The sequence below is a fragment of the Leptonychotes weddellii genome, chromosome 4, assembly GCF_054177405.1.
Source record: "Leptonychotes weddellii isolate Sample4059 chromosome 4, ASM5417740v2, whole genome shotgun sequence".
Lineage (NCBI taxonomy): Eukaryota > Metazoa > Chordata > Mammalia > Carnivora > Phocidae > Leptonychotes > Leptonychotes weddellii.
Window position 1 is genome coordinate 127,198,113 of NC_138372.1, and position 18,847 is coordinate 127,216,959.

Below are 18,847 nucleotides of genomic sequence, written 5' to 3' on the forward strand. Positions count from 1 at the left end.
TAATAAATGAGTAATACCCCATACCTTTGTTTGCTGACTTGGATTCATGTCCCTTCCTTGCTAAGTAAAGAAGGAGAGAGTATGGGAGAGTCTGATAAGCTTCCCCATCCTGACCCCCACAGGCCAGCTTACTTTAGGTTGCGTCTCTTAACCTGCATAGATGGCATTTTTGCTGATTCTTGAAAATCTATATGCTCCAATCAGTGTGCCAGTTTTGCCACTTCCCATGCCTGAAATTGTCCCTCACTAGGTGCAAATCTCTTTCTTTTCTTTCTCAAATGACTCAACTCTTTTGTCTGCTGCTATCATCTGGTAGGGAGGTATCCTCCCCCCAGTCTCTACTCCTTTCCCCTCATTTTGTTCTTGTCTCCTGCTAATGCCAGTCCCAGGCAGACTAACACTTTCTTCTTCCCAAGGAGATAAAGATTTTAAGAAACACAGTGAGTTTTCCATTTATTCTCTCACAATGGGGAGCTTCCATTTTACCTATTTTAAGCAGATCTTCCAGCCTCCATCAGTCAATTAACTTTCAAATAGAATCAATCAAACCACTTTTCTAAGCTCTTGCTATTGATGCATATTCAAACTATTATAAATGCATTAAAGGGATTGGCTACAAAAATATGCTAGTCACATGGAAGACTGCTTATTAAATCATGTCAAAGATACATAAAATACAATATCTAAAAAAGACTACAATATAAATCAAAATCTAAAATTAACAATAAAAACAATACTTGAAAGAAAAGCAATAAATTTGTTAATTTAAAGACACAAAATATTCTTCTTATAGTTTTGATTCTATCCTCTATAAGTGCTTGGGAACAGCATTAATGAATGTTTTTACTACAGATCACACCTCTAATTCTATTATGGACTTATATTTTTTAACAGTGAACTTTTTTAGAACCAATCTACTATTTCAAGGCAGAGATGGTAAACTGATAACCTATAACTGTGTTTTTATAGCCTATAATTCAAAAGAATTTCAATTCATTTTTGTAGTACTCAAGATATGGACTTCTAGAATGTGGGGCTTTCCTGAAAAACAAACAAACAAACAAACAGATATTACTGGCATCATTGGACTCACTTTTCCATATAGCAACTCTCAGATTGGCTCTTTTCGATAAGGAAGAAACTCTAGGTGTACTCAAGTTCACCTCACTATCCCCTTCTCTCCTGTCTCTTTTATCATTAGGCTTGCTCTGTTGTTTCCATATCCGCAGTGTGCTTTATTCATGGGTCTTGCTTGCTTCATAGTAATCAGAATTTGTCTACTTGCAAATTTTCAAAAATTTCAATCAATGCATCAATCATCTTATGATTCCCTTCATTTTGCTAGGTAAACATGAAGACCCATTTTTAAGAAGTCATAACTTAGGTGTCATAAAACAATATAAAATTGTCTAATTTCCAAGTTCTTTCTATGCCAAGAGGAAGAAAGTAGACACAAGTTTTATCTGCTCTGGTTTTCTATGGCAACAGGCAACTAATTTGTTGTCTCTCCACGATAAATAGTGAAACAATTTAAAGCAGGATCACAAACTGTGTCTGTAGGTTTGTTCCTCTCTCAAGGCTATTATGCATACTCACAGAATTTTCGTCTTTTGTCTGCTGACTCATGTCTAACCACCTACCAGGAAATTACTCTTGCTATTTGATACTAACCTGTTTCATCTTTGCATACCACATCTCATTTCTGGCAGCATTATTAATGACTTTAGAGTAGAAAGCACAGATGGAATCTCTAGCAAGTAATTTGCCACCAAATATACATTTATATGTATTTGATTAATATATGAATAATATATGAATATTATTTATAATATATGATTATATATACACTGCTAATAATTACTTTTTTTTGAGGTAAAGATGGATCTTCAGATTGCACCGTACTGAGTATCAGGATCATTGTTTTACTCCTGGGATTACATGATATATTGGTTTACTCTATGCTATTAATTAAGTCTATTGTACTTCTGGTATTACATTTTGAAAAGAAGAAAATGAAATTATGGTAGTGACATATCACAAAGATATCAAGTTGATTGAGTCATTAACAATCTTAAAGTATCTTAATGCAAAACAAAAGTTAAATGCCTGCCATCAATCCCAAAATAAAATGATTAATTCCCCCAGAAAGTAGCAATGAGAATTTTCGTATCTGGATAGATTTTTTTCTTTTTTCTTTTGCTTATAATTTTTTTTTAAAAATGCAAAGTCTTTTTTTTAATGTAGTAAAATGTATCAAGCTCTTCTTTTATTATTTCTGAATTTTTAATCTTAAGACTTAATGTATGTTTCCACATTATAGAGAATTTTGTAACTTTTTTGCCCAGTACTTGTATGGTTTAATTATTTTACATTTAAATCTCTGATCTATTGAGAATTTATCCTCATGTGTAGCATGAAGGACAGATCCAATTTTAGTTTTTTTCATAGGGCTGCCGTGTACTCTAATATCACTTATTTAAATCTACCATTTTTGTGCTGATTTTAGATGCTGACTTTATCAGAGACTACATTTTTACATGCAGTTAGATCTATGTCTATATTTTTTGTTCTATTCTTTTGGTTTATCTATTCATGTGCCAATACCACACTTTTTTTTAAATTATAGAGATTTTCAATAGGTTTTAATATCTGGTAGGACTAATACCACCTCCATTACTATTATTTTTCAGGGTCTTCCTGGCCATTTTTGTTTATTCTTCCAAGTGAATTTTATAATCAAATTTTCTAGTTAAAAAAAAATAAAGAAAAAGGAAAAAGCCCCAAACAAAAAAACAAAACAAAAATGCCTGACAAGTTGTTATTCAAGTTTGATATGCTGAGTTGCTGTTGTTGTTGTTCCTGAATATTTTCTTTTTTTAAAAAAGATTTATTTATTTATTTTAGAGGGGGGAGGGACAGAGGGAGAGTATTTTTTTTTAAGATTTTTTTTTTTTATTTATTTGAGACAGAGAGCAAGAGCAAGAGAGAGAGCACTAGCAGGGTGAGAGGCAGACTCCCCACTGAGCAGGGAGTAGACGGAACTCTGTGATCATGACCTGAGCTGAAGGCGGGTGCCTAACAGACTGATCCACCCAGGCACCTTGTGAGCCACCCAGGCACCCTGGGAGAGAGTCTTAAGCAGACTCAGGCTGAGTGCAGAGCCCATCACAGGGCTCGATCTCACAACCCTGAGATCACAACCTGAGCCAAACCAAGAGTCAGTTGCTTGACCCACTGTACTACCCAGGCACCCCATTCCTGAGTATTTTCTTATTTCACTTATGACTTATTTGTTGACCCAGAGGTCACTAAAAGTGTGTTTTAAATTTTAAATATGTGAGATTTTCCTCCAAATTTTAGTTTTTTTTAAAAAAATTAACTTCTAACGTCATTGCAATGTGGTTAGAAAATATACTCAATATGATATAAAATCTTTAAAATTTGTGAGACCTACCTCATATTCTAGTGAAATGTTTCTCCATCCTGGATATATAATAGAATCACCTGAGGAGGTTTCAGACATACTAATGCCTGGGACCCACACCAGACCAATGAAGTCAGAATTACTGGGGGTAGAATGCAAACATTTGTATTTTTAAAGAGCTCCTGGGAGATTTGACAGTGTACCTTGGCATAGTATATCATGAATTTTTGTAATGTTTTATGTAAGCTTAAGCAATTGTATTCTTCAGTTACTGAAGAAATATAGTTACTAAAGAATGGATATAAGGGTTCTCCAAATGTCCTTTAGATTTAATTTGTTAATTCTGTTGTTCAAAGATAGTATATCTTTGATGACTTTTAAAATATTTGGTCTATTAATAAACAAAGAGAAATATTTTAAAATCACTCTCTCTAGGAGTATGGAATTATCAATTTCCTTTTGTAATTGGCAGAACTGCTTGTGTGCTTTCTCTCTCTCTCATCTACTATCTTTGGTACTAAAACCACATAAATTTAGCACATGGAGGTTAAATATTTTGCTTTAACTAATTTAGGTTCCTTCAAAGACATTTTAACATATATGTTTAATTAAGAATTTCTAAAATTAGTCAAACTCTTAATTCTCTTGCATACCAATCACCTCACTGTAGAGGGGATAGTTAATTCTATCTCAATTTTTTACCCCCAATTTAGACATTATTGTGATTATTTTATGGTGTAAAATTTTTTTTTTCTCTTTATCCACATGCTTGCATTTTCTTTGCTCACTTTTTGAATCTCTGTGCTGGATTGTTTATTTTCAGTCAATAGCATTTCTGTTCCTTTTTACACTCTCCCATGTTACTAAGAGTGGCTGAAAGCCTGAGTACCTTATTTTTGAGAATCCCTTGTCAGGAGGGTTCGGATTTAGATTCCACCATGAGAGACATTTGTAGGAGATTTGGAAGTTGAAAGGAAAGCACAATTCAGTTTCCATGTGGCAGAAAACTGGAGCGTACTTCCCCAGAAGCAACAGCTGCTTCTTGAACCTTGTTCAGACTCCATATTCTACTGCTAGTCTCCAGTTTTCAGTTCATGAGGGGCGCTGTGGCTGCTGCTTTCTGCCCTTAATGATTTCTGGGTTGCAATCTCCACCTTTGAACTGTGCTCTCCCATCCTTTCTTACAACAATTTTTATATTACCACATTCCTTGTATTTAATTTCTTTCTTCTTGAAATATTTAGAATAAACTCTTTTTTCCCTGACTGATCCTTGACTAATCCAACTTGAGTCTTTCCTTCTTAGATCTTTTTTCTTTTCTCTGCAGTATACATTTGCCGGGAATGGCCAGCAATTCCTGTACCGAGGTATGAAAGATGACTCCAGCCTTTGCCGTGAAAGAGCGGAGAAGGCAAGGGGGTCAATGCTCAGAGCGGCTGCTTGGGCTAAGAGAGCTTCAGGGAAGGTAACTCCCAGTGGCATTCCAACGGCAGAGTGGTCATGTAGACCCGGCATTATATGCAAACAATGAATCATGGAACACTACATCAAAAACTAATGATGTAATGTATGGTGACTAACATAACATAATAAAATAAAATTTAAAAATAAATAAAAAAAATTCTAGGTTGATTATTACTTTTAGAATCTTGATAAAGTCATTCTACTGTCTACTGGTTTCCATTGTTACTATTGAGAAGTCAGATATTAGTTTACTTCTATTTTAGGTAGTCTGTATTTTCTTTCTGGCTAAGTTAAATATTTTTTTTGCCTTTTGTACTTTTAAATTTTACTAGAATATATTTAGGATTAATTACTTTTATTGATGCTGATTTGTATTCATTTGGTTTACAGAATCTGAGCATTACCATCTTTCATCAATTATATTCTCTCTTTGAATATTGATTCTCCACCATTTGACCTGTTATGTCCTAGAATTCTGATATACGCATTTTGTGCCTTCTCACACTCTCCTCCCTGCTTCTTAATTTCTCTCTCAGATTTTTCCATCTTTTTCTCTCCATGGTACAATTCTGGCTGATTTCCTCAGATCTATCATCCACTTTACTGACTCTTCAACTCTGTCTAATCATCTGTCTGGCTCACTGAGTTCTTAATTTTAGGGATTATATTTTTCATTTCTAGATGTTCTGCTTAGTTCAATTGCAAAAATGCCTTGTCTTTTCTGACAATTTCTTGTTCCTTTGCCTTATTTTCAATCTTCTCTTCCATTTCTTTAAATATATTTAATATACTTATTTTTAAATGATTTATTTATTTTAGAGAGAGAGAGTGGGGGGAGGGGCAGAGGGAGAGGGAGAAACAGACTCCCTACTGAGCTCAGAGACCAATTTGGGGCTCCATCTCATGACCCATGAGATCATGACCTGAGTGGCAACCAAGAGTGGGATGCTCAACCAACTGAGCCACCCAGGAGCCCCAATATACTTATTTTATGTGCTGTTTTTGATCATTTTACCATCTACAGATATTAAGAGTCTAATATTGAAGTTTATTGTTTCTGCTGTATTGTTCACAGTGATTTATTTCCTTGTGTATCTAATAATTTTTGATTGTGAATTCATGTTCATTAGAACTTTATCTGTGTGGATCCTTTGAGACATGGTTTTAAAGACTGTTTCCTTCCAAATTTTGTTGTTGTTTTTGGCAGATATCTCAGCTCTCAAACCTAACCATTTTAAATAGTTTATTTTAGCTTCAATCTTTTTTTCTAGGATACAGATGTCATAGGAATTCTGGTTCCAGATTTATTTGAATAATGTTAATGGCTAAGAATTCTTTTTCTTTCCTTCCCTTTCTTTCTCTTCCTTTCCTTCTCTTTTGTCCCCTGCCCCCCTTCTCTCCTCTCCTCTCCTCTTCTTTTCTTTCTCCTTTCCTATCCCCATTTCAAATTTCTTTCCTTTTTCTCCACTCAGAGCCAGGACAAAGACAAGTATTATTCCCACTATTTCTCTCTCAAAGATAGTTTACCTTCCAGTGAGTTATCCTTTAGAATTCTAGTTTTATGGAGGAGTCTCCAACCTGTCCTCATTTGTAGTTTAGTCCCAGGTTTTGGCTCATTGATCAAACATATTAACCCAGATCTAGGCCCTAAAAGTTTGGAATAAATTCTCAGAGCAAACACCAATTCGTGAAACTTTCTAACAATAGAATTATTTCCCACCAGCTCAGGCATGCATTCAAATGTAGGTTTTATACTTCATCTAGTATTTTTAATTATATTCTCCCCAAGGAATTTTCTATAAATGTTTAGTCTGCCATATTGCTAGAAATAGCAGTAGCAATCATTATTAAAAATGATGCCATTATTAAAAACAGATGCCAATCTGTTGTTAAAAGTGTTTGCAATAATTATAAAGGTATTGCTTACCACAGAGGAAAATTTTAATTTAGGGCTAAAGGTAATAGTGCATAATTTTTATTATGCATTATATAAAATTGGTAAATACGTAACTGATTTCCTTTTTTTACAACTTTTAAATTATTCAAGTATAAAATTGTATTTTATTTTGGTAAACTCAATAGCTGACATCCCTTTTCTATTTCAACTGTAAAATCACATATGGATTTTTAAGCATCTTTACTGAAGTGATTCTTGCTTTTTCTAGCTACAAGACAATAAATGGCAGTGTTTATGAGTGCTGATAAGATTCTGAATTCTATTCTGTCCTCATTGTTCCTGCTGTGAAATGATTGCCTATTTTAAAACCACCCAAATAGAGACTGATTGCAATTATGAACAAAGAAGACTATTCATAGAAATAACCTTCCTTCTTAGCATTATGGGTAGCAATGGTGATGAAAAGTCATATACTATACTGTAAAAGTCAGTCTTGCAGTGCATCCCAGTCACGGGCACTGAACGTTTCACTCACTTGCTTGTTCATCATTTAACTACTTAACCTATCAGCCATTCAACTCTGTCTCCTTTTCCAGACATAGCTATTTGATGTTTCCAGGCAAAACACATCTTCTTTTGCTTGCTATTCATTAGTGTCCATCAAAATATACTTTTTTATATTAAAAAATAAGAATGTGCTGAGATGGAATGCCAGAAATAGGCCATTTTTCTTGGTAATGGACAAATAGCATCAATGGGACCTTCCAGGGGTGAACACCATGTCTTTCAGAAGCTAAATGATTCATCTGACAAGATAATGAATTGGTTGCTTTTTTCAGGGAAGATTTGCAAAGAATTTCTTTTCCCTGGATAGACAATTTAGAAAATGTTGTGAAAAGGTATAAAAAGAAAGGATAAAGAAAGAAAGCTAGTTTAATACAAATGGACTCCAGTCAGAACTGTGGACATGTAATACTTGGATATCTTGAAAAATATCTCCTCCTGGGCTGACTTGTATTTGAGATAAATATTATTCCTGTGGCTAGAAAATTAGTTTTAGGCTTTATTTAGAATCTTATTGAAGGCTGGATGAAAAAAATCACAGAAGTGATTTTTATTTTTATGAATTTACATCTTTATGATAATAATATAAACTTTATTCACCTTTTTGTGTTTATATAAATAGCTAAATAGACATAATATCTGAATTTGGCTTAAACATATATCTATACTCTTTTATCCTTACAAAACAATATCTGAGACTCTTATTACAAGGGGCATTACAAAGGCTCTATGTTGAAGAGATTTGGGTTGGGTTGGTGATGTCTTAGTTCAGGCTGCTGTAACAAAGTATTAGGGATTGGGTGGTATGTAAACAACATTTATTTCTTACAGATCTGGGGACTGGAAGTCCATGATCAGCTTGCCAGTACAGTTGGGTTATGTTTAGAAATCTCTTCCAGTTTGCAGGCTGGGACATGACCTCTTCTTGCCCTCAGGTTCAAACTGAAACATTGGTTCTTTCTGGGTCTTAAGTCTGCCAGCCTTTGGACTGGAACTACATGGACAGTTCTGGTTCTTAGGCCTTCATATTCAGACTAGAACTACACCATTGCCTTTCCTGGGCCTCTAGCTTTGCTGACTATAGATATTGGGACTTCTCAGCTTCCATAATCGTGTGATCCAATTCTTTCCAATAAATCTGTTATATATTTACAGATTTACTATATATACTATAGTATATAGAGTACTATATATATATACTATTAGTTCTTTTCGTACCCACCTCTGCCCATCTTCTGAATGTGACAGAAATTAAAGGTATAATCAATAATGTCAAACTGTATTTCACACACAGAGACAGCAAAATCCACAACATGCATTCTCCTCAATACTTACTGATAAGCTTAGACACATAATCCCTATTCAATACAGGACTTAAGGCAGAAGATAATGTAAATGCACTCAGAGCAAGAAATCTACTTTAAAATTTTATTTATTAATAATCTAACTTCTTGCAAATTCAAAAAATTGAGGTGAGAAGTAGCCACTGGCAAGCATCTGTTGCCTGCAATCAATCAAATCCTTAAAGTTTTTCTAGAAAAAAAAAACTTTTTAAAACCTGGCTTGCTCAAGGTTAAAGTTGTTGATTTTTAATAACTGCAAATACCAAAATGGTCTTTACTCATTGAGAGTACTGTGAAATAACACTGTCAATTGGAAGTTATTTTATAATTGATATTTTCTAGTGATGTATAAAAACCCTGCTGTCTAGGATTCTAGATGTGGTACTATTAATGCCTATGAAATCAAAATAAGAAGGGTTTGGTAAGTTATACATGGTATTAAGACATTAGGATTCCCATAATATTAGTCAAAAGTGACAATGGAACTTCTAGTGACCCTTTAAAGTTGCTCCTTCAATGCAGCTGGTTTTCACTCATTCCTGAGGAAAAGTGTGACCAGCCATGTAACAATAAAGTAAGAGTTTTAAGCTAATTTGGATTTACTCAGTTTGTCAATAATTCTCAAGCCATTTTGCTGCCTATATTGCAGAAAGAATAATCAATTATTCCAGAGAAAAATCAATTCACAGGTACAAGAGACTGAAATAGGGCCAGTGTGACCGGAGTAGAGGGATAGGAAGGTAGGGGATGAGACAGACCAGGCATGGTCTTAGAAGTCATGTCAAGGAGTTTTGTGTTTTTGAGATATGCTGATTGACCCACTTTCTGGGTTATTGAAAGTTTTCCATTTTCATATTTCAGAAGAGTACAATACTGGAAATGGATTTGGGTTAAGAGGAATATATTCCTAAAATGTTAGCTATGGCTTCCACTTCAGTTCTTTGAAAACATACCTATCACCACTGATTATTACAAAAAATTTAGTATACTAAAATGAATGGTAGAAAGAGAGATTGGTTCAGAAGGTTAAGCTGTTGATTAAAGTAAGTTTATTGATGAGAGGGAGGAAAAGGTTCCATGAGGAATTTAAGTCTTGTGCAGTCCAATCTTGGCTGAACTGACCCTATTACTATAGGCAAACTAATTAACCTCCTTGTGCCTTGGCTGCTTATCTGTAGAGTGAAGATAATAATGACCCACTAAAAGAACTGCAAATCATTCTATAAACACCAACAGTTACAAAAATAATATAAATAATTACTTAGCTCACTTGTAAGATTTTAATCTTTATCCCAGAGTTTAAACATCTCTCTGCCTAAATAGTATGTCAGGTTTAATTTTTGTCAAACAACTTTTTATGTGTATGCATGTGGTAGAGTGAGATCGTGTTTAATTTCATATATAGTCAAATTTGTATTTATTGAAAATGCACTTTCTGATGCCTATTGTTCAGTCTGCAATACACTGGGTCTTAGATTATCACTCTAACTCTTATTGGCAGCACACAGTTCAACACAGTGGAGGAGCTGCTGAGAAAGAAGTGGGGAGGGGAATTGGGGAGAGAAATAGATACTTCTAATTTCTTTTTAAATGACAGCTCTTCTTGCCTGTTAAATAAGAGTATGCTTTTATTGTTTCATAAGCCTATTGCAATTATATTAACTATAATTAAGCAATTCAAATTGGATCAGCAGGCACATAATAGCATGCCAAGAAGTGGCAAAATGAAGAGTCTCCTAGTTGTGTTTTATTGTGTATTCACTGATTCACATTGAAATTGTCATCTCTTCTGTGATATTTCCAATAATTTTGTGGGAAGTGTTTATAAAACTGTATTCCTTCAGTGGCATAAAGATTACCTGTTTCTGTAATTATTCTTGGTTACCATGCCACACTTTCTTTAGCAGATGAAAGGAAATAATAATTAAACAATAAAATGCTTACAGAATTGGAATGACTGTTTCTTTGTGAACTCGGAGAAGAATCATATATTCTCTTCAATTCCTTCTTTTTAAAATTCACGCCTAGTAAATATGTAGGTTGTTTCCATGATGATATTAATGACTCAGACGTGTGACTGCCATGTTTCTGCTGGTGTGATTTGGCCTATAGCCAAATGGCTGCCTAGAGATCCTGATTAGTGGCCAGGACTAGCTAGTAAGGGACAGTGAACTGGACAGAAACAACCTCTAACTTCCAGCCAGTTCCTCTGTTATGTGACTACTGTTGTCCTGACCTTTGTTCAGCTAAAGCAGGGAATAGGCATTTGATTTCTTCAGTGCAGGCTGAGCAATATATCTAACATGTATTATGTGTTTTACTGAATTCTCACCTGACTAGGACTTCTTTCCCAGTTTCCATTTCTTTCTGCTCCGGCATTGTTCCCTTTGATTCTGTTGGATTTTGATGGTCAGGGTTTGTGGTCAGATCTTTGAGCGAATTTTTCTCAGAGATTTTATCTATGGAAAGGAAAAAACATACAGACAGAAGAATATATGTCACTCTTGATAAGCCATATTGGACAGCATAAATTACAGAGATCCTGCTTGTTTCTCTAAAATAATCTTAAGAATGCCTTTCTTAGGATTCCTGCTAAACAAAGTAGGACCTTATGCAGGAGAAGTTAACTTGTAGATACCTTCAGGCTGATAAAAAGTATACTTAGAGTTGGTGTATTATGTAACAAAAGGTTCATACAGTATATTCCTCTTTGCAACTAGCAAAGCTGAGATTAATAAGGAATAATCATTCAAAAGGCATTTCAGTTCTGCTAAAGTATTATTCATAATTTGTGGCTGAAACTGAAGCCTCATAAAATTCAGAAAAATAAAACAGGCAGAAGTGATATCATTGACATTATTTTAGAATTTTGCTTTCTAGTTTTTTAGTGAAACCAAATTTTTGTTTTTGGTCTGATCATCTTTAGCTATGATATCTTTTCTGAATAAACAATGCTAACTAATATGTGTTAGTTTCATTTTTCAGTCCAAAAATTAAAAATTTCCCTTCAAGCCTACAAATACAATTTCTAATTAATATAGTTTAAATTGTAGTGTACCAAAAGGATAATCAATTCACTGGTAAATATTTGGATTATAGAGAAGATTTTAATGAAAGTAAATGGCTTAATGTAAAAAGAAAATATAGAAGGAGCAAAGAAATAGAATGAACAAAATTTAATGGTTATTCATTGTCCACAGTTTCTAATTTATTTTTAATTGGATGCGCTATGCTTAGGAAATTAGAATCAATGCTCAAATCATAACTTTTATTTTTTTGTAATACATTATAACTGGAAAAACTTAAGCCAATCCAGTATTGAAAATCTGGATTCACAAAAATGATAAATCATGGGGTGATCACTTACTTTCACAAAAGTTTTTACCATATAAGTCTTTTAATATGAAAATTCCTATGATCCATCTAAAATCTTCCAATGTACAAAACTTTTCAGGAACATGTTTCAGGAATAAAGGGAATCATAAAATGAACTCACTACTTAGTTTTAAAAAGTTTATGACTATGAAAGCTTAAACCTCTGGATTTCCAAAAACAAGTTTCTTCATTATGTATCTCCTACCTACATTTATTTTGGAATTATAGTAATTTTGGCTAGAAGATAGAAACCACAGTAGTATGTTTAAATGAGGAACCTCCGAATTCCTAACTTTAACTTTGGATACAAAGGACCATTACTGTAATCATGTCCTTGGAGTCTGTGTCTAAAGACTATATTCCAGATGAAATGTTTCCACGTATACGGAATCTTACTGAGAGGGCAGGATAGGGTCCTTTTTATACAAGCACATGTGGTACACTAGTGAACTTATCAGTATTGAACAGATTTCAGAGTAAAAAAATTGCACTTTCAATATGTCATTTTGTACTCTAAGAGGCTTTTGGTAGAAATAAGAGAGAAGGACCTATTTTCCCTATGTATTTGGGTCAAACCATATTTTCCCATTTCTCTTTATCTAACCAAAAAAATAATTTTTCAGATCTCTAACGTTATACTACATATTGCTGCCTAGGAAAGTGACAGCCAAATCTTTTTCCTATATCTACAAACACTGAGGTAATTACTGTAAGATCTTTTAGAGCATAGTTCTTAACCTCTGACCACAGATGTCTAGTGCGCTCATGGACTGGAACTTTTGAGACTGTATGTTGCGTATGCATTTTTTACATGGAGAGGATTTTTTTTTAAAGATTTTATTTATTTATTTGAGACAGAATGAGAGAGAGAGAGAGCACATGAGAGGGGGGAGGGTCAGAGGGAGAAGCAGGCTCCCTGCCGAGCAGGGAGCCTGATGCGGGACTCGATCCAGGGACTGCAGGATCATGACCTGAGCCGAAGGCAGTCGCTTAACCAACTGAGCCACCCAGGTGCCCCTACATGGAGAGGATTTAAGGTTAACATGAGCTCTTCAAAGAAGTCTGGGCCAAAAAAAGGTTATGAACCATTGTGTTCGTATATTTTTCTAGGAGCACCTGCACTCCTGCCCCCAAATTAGTATTGAAATAGAGCAAGAAATATGAGTAAAAGAATAATAGAAAATCCCTTCTGAATATTAAAAAAGCAGAATCTGTAAAACGGAGTACTTCTTAAGAGGCTTTTATTGACCATTTCTTATAAAAGCATGTGAATATAAGCTGCATCACATACTCACATTACTCTTCAAGCTATAGCATATGCATTACATTTACAGTATTACTTTTCTGCTAGTACCATTTAAATTACTGACTATTCTTTAACAGTTCTTTTCTTCCCTTCTAATAAGGAGTTTCTGTTTATCATCATAACATTTGGATTAAAGTAACTCTAATTAGATCCTTTTACCTTACTAGATCTTTTCTAGACATTACCAACCCCTTCTAAAATGATGCTGCCTCTACTATGGCAAGTCAAAGCTATTTAGAAATTAATTCCAGCCTAATTTGCTTTGTGGATAAGCATTTTAATTACAAAATAAATCCTTAATCATAGCTTGTTGGTGAAGATGAGAAACGAGTTATTGCCCATTCTTGGATTCAAAGCAGAACAACTTTAAACATACTCATGAGGACTTAAAACAAAAGGATCCCTGTCAACTATAGTCAGTGTGGGTGTCTTTTTATCCATGCAGCATGTTATTTGTTTGTGGGAACAGATGGTCAGATTGTTTGCATCATCCTCATCACGAAAGAAACCTAAAATACACGGCAAATCTTGGTCTGGCATCTGGGTGAAGTTTTGTCAACTTCACATTGTAGTTTTCCCCAGCTTCACACACGGACAGCAGGATTCCCACTTTTGTAGCTGCCCAGATGAATAGTGTACGTCTTTTCTGCGAACTGTGCTCTTTGCACATTGCGCAGCAATTGCCAGATCTCATCAGTACACTTAGTCAAATTCTGCCCTGGAATGTGTGCCCATGGCAGATAGTAAAATCTGGAATCAAACTGTTCTGATATGGTTGCTTTTATTGAATGTGCAAGAATGAGTACTGAATTTGCCCTCCACACACCTGGCTGATTCTGTATTTGGCCTGGCAGCATCTCACTCTGGGCCTCTGTAATACACTTTCAAACTGCTTGGCCCCCTTGTAGCAGCACATTGTAGAGACCTGTGCAGGTGTGAAACATCTGCTTCCATCTTCAAGTGAGGAAATAAGTGATGCAGAAAGCCATTAACCTTCCACATTTTATCAGTGGCACTAAATAACTGCTGGAAAAGGAGGAATCCAAAGAACCTAATTTGGGAATACGGCTGTGAATTAGACAGGTGTTGGTTCAGTTGGCTTTTTTTTTTTTTTGGATGGATATAAAAAGGAAAAGACTTTTAAATGCTTTCATTCGTTGGAATGTTTGATGTGGGTGATGATATCCCTTGGTTGAATTTCTAACTCTTTTTTTTAAAAAAGATTTTATTTACTTATTTGACAGAGAGAGACACAGTGAGAGAGGGAACACAAGCAGGGGGAGTGGGAGACGGAGAAGCAGGCTTCCTGCTGAACAGGGAACCCAATGCGGGGCTCGATCCCAGGACCCTGGGATCATGACCTGAGCTGAAGGCAGACGCCTAATGACTGAGCCACCCAGGCACCCCTGAATTTCTAACTTAAAACACCAAATACATTGTGGGTTCTGTCTCAAAAACAAAACTCCTTTTATTAGACACCAATGATATCTAAGTAATTAGATGTTAGGTGAATTAACAAAAACTAAGTCTGAGTACTTTGATTACATGCATAAATGACACTATCATTTTCATCTTAATGAATGAATGTTTGGAATAAAATGATAAATAACACAGTTTTAAGAAGAGTATAATTTATGATTATTCTCTGGTACTCAAGATTGTATTTTTGACTCAGCCTGTGTTTAATTTTGTAGTTACTAGAATATATAGTGTTCTTACAATAATTTTAATTATAACATTTTGATTATACTTGAAATTTTATGATATCTTTGTGGATTGTCAAATGACACGGAGGAAGCTGACAAACATTATAGGGATGTGTATAAAATGGAACCTGAAGGAGTGTCCTAAAATGTCACAGAATTTGAAAAATGTAATACTTTATATTACAAATGCTCATGCAATCTATAAAAAATCCAGAGGAGAAGGAATCAGAGTAGGTGAGAGTTCTGGAAACCATCTCATAAGGAATGGTTAAGGAACTTAGGGTCTTTAGCTGAAGTACTGAAGACTAGTGAGTGACATAGCAGTTATTTCAGATTCTTTGAAGAGCTGTTGCATAGAATAGAAAAGACTTATTTCATATACACCAGAAGGCAGAAGAAAGATCCATCAATGGGATTTACAAGACAGGCAAATAAAATCCAAACATTCTAACAACTAAACTTGTCTAATAGCGAAACATATGGCTTTGTGAGGCAATGAAAGCCCCGTTGCTGGAGGTATGCAGGCAGATGCTGGAGACTGCATTGAGGGAGGTAAGATGGGGTCCTTGCATTGGGTCAGAGGTTAGAAGTCCTCTACTCAGCCTTAAGGTGCCAGAAAGTCCTGAAGGGATTTTTATATTTAGGCAGTTTTCTTTTTATTTTAAGATACATCGTCACAAATAAAAAAATGAATAAATCAACAAATAGGAAATATAGATCCATCTAAGGTAGCTTTGGTATTGGATCAGGATTAGGGATCCTGTCCTCTCTCAATGTCATGCTTTGTTTCAGGTACTTTTGTACTGGGATTAATTCATCTAGAAAAGACATTTTATGTATAGGTATTAACGAGTGTGGTAAGTTACTGGTGCTGGGTACTAAGCACAGAACTCTAATCCTTACATCACTAATTCTCTGGGTAACTCTGGATAAGTTGCTTTTCTATAACAGTTTCCTTATCCATAAAATGAAAAACACTTTTGTCAAGGGGATTTCTGTGAGGATTAGATGAAGACTCCATTCAGGAAAAATGCAATATAAACACAAAGTGTTCCGCCAGCCCGACTGGGGTAAATTATCTTAAAAAAAATATATATATATATATTAACTCTTTCAGAGCTGCACAGCATTGACATATATGAGGCATGCAAGAGCTGTTATTTACTTAAAAGTGTTTAAGGAATCAGGAAAGCAGAATGCAACTTCTTACAAATCAGGTATATTCTTTAGCAGAAAAAAAGCCTAAAAACAGTTTAATTTAATTGAATTATGCAGATATATTTAAATCATCCAAACTATAAAATATATGGTATTTTATCAGAGAAATAAAAAATAAAAATAAAACATCTTATCCACATTGGTTAGAGACTCTTAAGTTTTTAGTTTATAAAATAGGTGGAAACTGAGGAAGTTTTCAGTTAAGAGTCTTGTCTTCTGTTTGATATTTAAAACAAAGAATAATGTCAATGCCTAACTTCTCCTAGCTGATCAGCTCTCCTTACCTTTCCATCTTTAGCAAGGCATCTCTGTTCTGTATTATACATATACACAGTAATGGTTATTGATTGTGCACACAGATGGGCACCTGACCTAAAGAAGGTGGTCAGTCCACAGTTGGTTGTGATTTGGGTGGTGGTATGATAGGCTCAGCCCAGTGGAATAATGGTTGCTATCTAAGTCAGTCAGACCATTCCCTCTGGAATTTAGAGTGGGAAAGGAGTAGACAGGAGTGAGAGCAGTCCAAAATAGATATGCAGAGAGAAATGCAGCAGTCGTGAGAAATGAAGCCATGTTGACTATGAGCAAGAGGCAGAGAAATCAATTAGCTCCTAGGGCTGGCTCTGTCCCTTGAATGGTTTTTCAGTTCCAGTTATCCATAGGTTTTCTTACCCTTGAGCCCTTGTCACTGAAGTCTCTGTCTCTTGCCAAATCATGTCTCTGTCCCTTGCCAAATCCTCATGGTTAGGAATTTTCTTCATCATGTCAAATTATAAAGAACATCATATTTATCTTTTTTCTAGACTAAGTTTTCAGAAATTTCACATGCTGTGTTCATTCATTTCTCGTTTCTTTTGTTCATCATCACATCAGGTATGATTTTGAAAGAATATTTCTTATTAAGCTTAATAACTGTAATTGTTTACGACATAAGGGTTTTTTTCTCTTTTTTTCTTTTTGGATGAAGCAGAAAAATATGCTTGAGTAGTTTTGTTAAAAGTTTCATTCATTTTGTTGTTGTTGTTCCTATATTCCCACCTTATCCTTTGGTTGATGAATAGAATTGACAGTTACAGAAAGTGGACTATACTACTAAAATTAGCCATAGTACCTCCTGTGCATGACAATTGAACTGGTTGATCTTATATAGGGAAGCCTTTCCTGATTCTTAAAAATTAAATTTCTGTACATAGTTTCGCTATTTTCCTATTCCTTACAAGGCAAATTAAATTTGTATAAGTTAACTGTTATTTCCAAGGACTAAAGAGTGGTTTCTTGTTTAAACAAGCTAGGATTTTCCCTCCTTTTTTCTGCTATATTTGAAAAGTTAATATATTTTGTTTTTTAGAGTAGTTTTAAGTTCTAGAGCAGATTTTAGCTTTCCAGATTTCTGTCCAAACTGAGCTGGCTGAGATGCAGCCTTGGTCAGTTTGGAGAGTGGTGGGGAACTGGCAAGGCCTGGGACACCTCTGCAGACCTGGAAATGTGTTAGACTTGGAACCTAGAGATCTTGGCTGTAGACAGCTATTTGGCACGGGAGGCCCAGAGAGGACACCACACTTGCAGTCTGTTTGCAACACAAATTTGGGATGGAGGGCATGAGTGAAAGAAAGGGAAGAGTAAGAGGGTAATAAAAACACTGCAAGGTTCAGAATCTTGTTTCAGGTTGTCACTGTTCATACATATGAATAACATCAAGTACCTACCATGTGGTTGGTTAGAGGTCACAACATGGTTATATGGGCTAAATTTGACAAGATTTCAGTTTTTTTTTCCAGTGATTTAAAAAGAGAATATTCAAACATTTAAAAAAGTCAACATTTAAAAATTGGGAGATTTCAAATTAAAATTTGTATTTGCAGTCTCTCTCGATGTCTGGCAGCACTTGTCTCTCATCCCCACACGGCAGTGATTGGTTGGCTGAGTGGCCTCTAGCCTCTTTAGACAGGGCATGCATGATCCTCATTTATGCTATGTGACTTCTATCAACACTGGAATTTATCAACCTTGGTGCTAAATGTTTTACATATATTAACTGATTTAATTTGTACTCACAACCTAGAATATTTATGACAGTATTATCCTTATTTTACACATGAGCAAACTGAGACTCAGAGATGTCAACTCTCTTGACTATGGTCACTCAAAGCTATTAAGTGGTAGAGATATAATTTGAATTCAAGCATGTCAAACTCTAAAACAAGTGCTCTTTCTAGTAAATATACTGCCAGTATACTGAATTTATGTTATGGATTGGAGCAAAACTCAATTTCTTATTTCTTTTTTGCTACTTTTTAAAGTACAGAGTATTTTCCTCAGGAAACAAACTGAGGGTTGCTGGAGTGGTGGGGGTCGGAGGGATGGGGTGGCTGGGTGATGGGCATTGGGGAGGGTATGTGCCATGGTGAGCGCTGTGAATTATGTAAGACTGGTGAATCACAGACTTGTACCTCTGAAACAAATAATACATTATATGTTAAAAAAAAAAGAAGATAGTAGGAAGGGAAAAATGAAGGGGGGGGAAATGAACCATGAGAGACTATGGACTCT

At 35.0% G+C, this 18,847-nt stretch overlaps 1 protein-coding gene across 1 annotated transcript in view; it reads right to left on the reverse strand.

Annotated features, from left to right (window-relative positions):
• CNGB3 (cyclic nucleotide gated channel subunit beta 3) overlaps positions 1-18,847 on the reverse strand; it is a 128,231-nt gene that overhangs the window by 103,861 nt on the left and 5,523 nt on the right. Inside the window, exon 3 of the mRNA XM_006727116.3 lies at positions 11,025-11,151. Coding sequence (XP_006727179.1) covers positions 11,025-11,151 — 127 coding nt within the window. The remainder of the gene's footprint in view (positions 1-11,024; positions 11,152-18,847) is intronic.